The sequence below is a fragment of the Ascidia mentula genome, chromosome 4 (genome assembly GCF_947561715.1).
Source record: "Ascidia mentula chromosome 4, kaAscMent1.1, whole genome shotgun sequence".
NCBI lineage: Eukaryota > Metazoa > Chordata > Ascidiacea > Phlebobranchia > Ascidiidae > Ascidia > Ascidia mentula.
In genome coordinates, this window is record NC_138569.1 from 11,074,530 (window position 1) to 11,076,528 (window position 1,999).

Consider the following 1,999-nt stretch of genomic DNA (forward strand, 5'->3'; position numbering starts at 1 on the left):
TTTTACTTGTCAATTACGACAAAGGTGTAATTTCACCTTGTTAAAATATGTGTATATAGGCCTATATCATATGTGTATATTGTCCACAACAGTTTTTTTCTGTTTAAGTTTGAAAATTAGTTTCTGCAAAATGGAAGCTTCAAGATTTTCTGCCGTAAATGTTTCAGAGGTTGTGTGTCGTATTTGTCATGAGCCAAACAACCCGCTGATGACACCCTGTGGGTGAGAAAATATGTTTTTTGCATTAACGGATTTGTTTCCTACAAATTACAAGGGGGGGAATCATTCAATCATAAACACGGGTGGTGAAGACGCACTGCCCCTTGCGGGCAGTCGCAAATAACATATAAATCATAAACACGGGTAGGTTGTCATTAGGTTATTTTCATCTTATTCTTTGTTAAATAGCTGCAACGTGCATACAGGTTACATGACTTGCTCGCGTTTTTTTCATCCACTAACATATGCCATTAAAGCACAGATGCAAAGGTTCAATTGGCTATTCACATAAAAAGTGCCTTATGGAATGGTTGATGAAGTCGGGAAAATCTACTTGCGAAATTTGTGGAAATGCGTATTTGGTAAGAGTAAAAAGAAACAATTTCTTGGCATGGGTGCGTAAAAAATGGGTATTTGTGTTTTTGTAGTGGTTTATATTTGTGAGATGATTATTGCCGCAGTGCGCACAGGTGAATTTGAGTCAACACGACAAAGCAATGATTGGTGTGAACCTATCTTGTCTAATATTTCTCGTCACAACGGTAACATGGTTGGTGTGGTCAACATTTAGTCCTCGAACTACACAACAAAGAAGTAGCAATCTTTTCCGGGTGTGCTATGCACTTTACGGATTCATGGATGCGTTTTGCATAGGTAAAAACATTGACTCATTTGCTTGACAAATTTAGGTATAAGCTAATTTATTTCTTAGGGATAATGTGGCTTGAAGTTCCACATTTGCGGTTGCTATTAAAACGATTCGCACTTGCCCGATATCAAATGGACATCCTATCATTCCATGGCAAACTCTCGACAGCCAAGTGAAGCCAACCGTTAAAAATGTCATGCAGTGGCCAAAAGCAACGCTCACCTTTAAGCATTGAAGTGTAAATTATTTGTCGATGGAAATAGTACACGTCTTGTTTCTTGTATGGTTTTAATGTGAAGTTTAAGCGCATTACATCACCGCCAGCACTTACATTGTGCTTAGCTGTGCTATTATTCAAAAAGATCTTGTCGCAAAAAAACAACGCGCCGAAATGACCTACCTACGTCTTCCGGAGAAAATTATACTTTGAACAAAACCGAGCTTCACGTTAATCATAAACCCGACTATACACGAGGTTTTACCAACGCCACGATTTGCTTGCCAACAATAATCCAACAACGTTCATCGTAAAGCGATATTTAAAAGGTTTTAAAATCTCTAGAGCTCCTTATTATTGTGGTACGTTGGTTGACAATTCAAAAAAATTAATTATTCATGTATCAGGTAAAGGCCATACCTGGAACATATAATGTTATGCCAACGCGTAATAGTGACATCAACCAATGTAAAGCAAAGTTGCGCATGACCAACGAAGCCAACAAAATTGCTTAGCAACAACAGTAACAGTTACATCTTTCTCACGCAACACTGAATGCGTTGGGTTGAAAGGGAAGCGCTTTGCACTGGCATGCAGCAAGGAAGTCATCTGTAATGAATAAGCAGTTCTTTAATAAATTTAAAATCAATGGAACGTACCTTATGACTAGTAACACAAACACTATGTGTAAATGCTAAAATATGGTCTGATGTGTCATAAGTCTGCTGTTTTAATTGAAGTAAAAGGTCGTTACACAGGTATGTACCTGCGTCATATCCGCCAACAAAGGCGTTATTTATTTCAGCTTGCATGTTATGTTTTGTGCTGCCATTCTCACGCAACCTTTGTTCTCGACGTACATGGAAATAGTTAATAGTTCTATTATTTTGTAAGACAATGGAATGATATGAATA

General features: G+C 37.8%; 1 protein-coding gene across 1 annotated transcript; it reads left to right on the top strand.

Moving 5' to 3' along the window:
• Nucleotides 1-116: 116 nt before the first annotated feature.
• On the top strand, nt 117-1,044 carry LOC145898075 (E3 ubiquitin-protein ligase MARCHF4-like). The gene is made up of 4 exons (XM_082986516.1): nt 117-222; nt 482-629; nt 690-873; nt 932-1,044. Exons 1-4 carry the CDS (start codon nt 131-133, stop codon nt 1,042-1,044), a joined length of 537 nt encoding a protein of 178 aa, XP_082842642.1. The 5' UTR covers nt 117-130.
• The last annotated feature ends 955 nt before the right edge of the window (nt 1,045-1,999 follow it).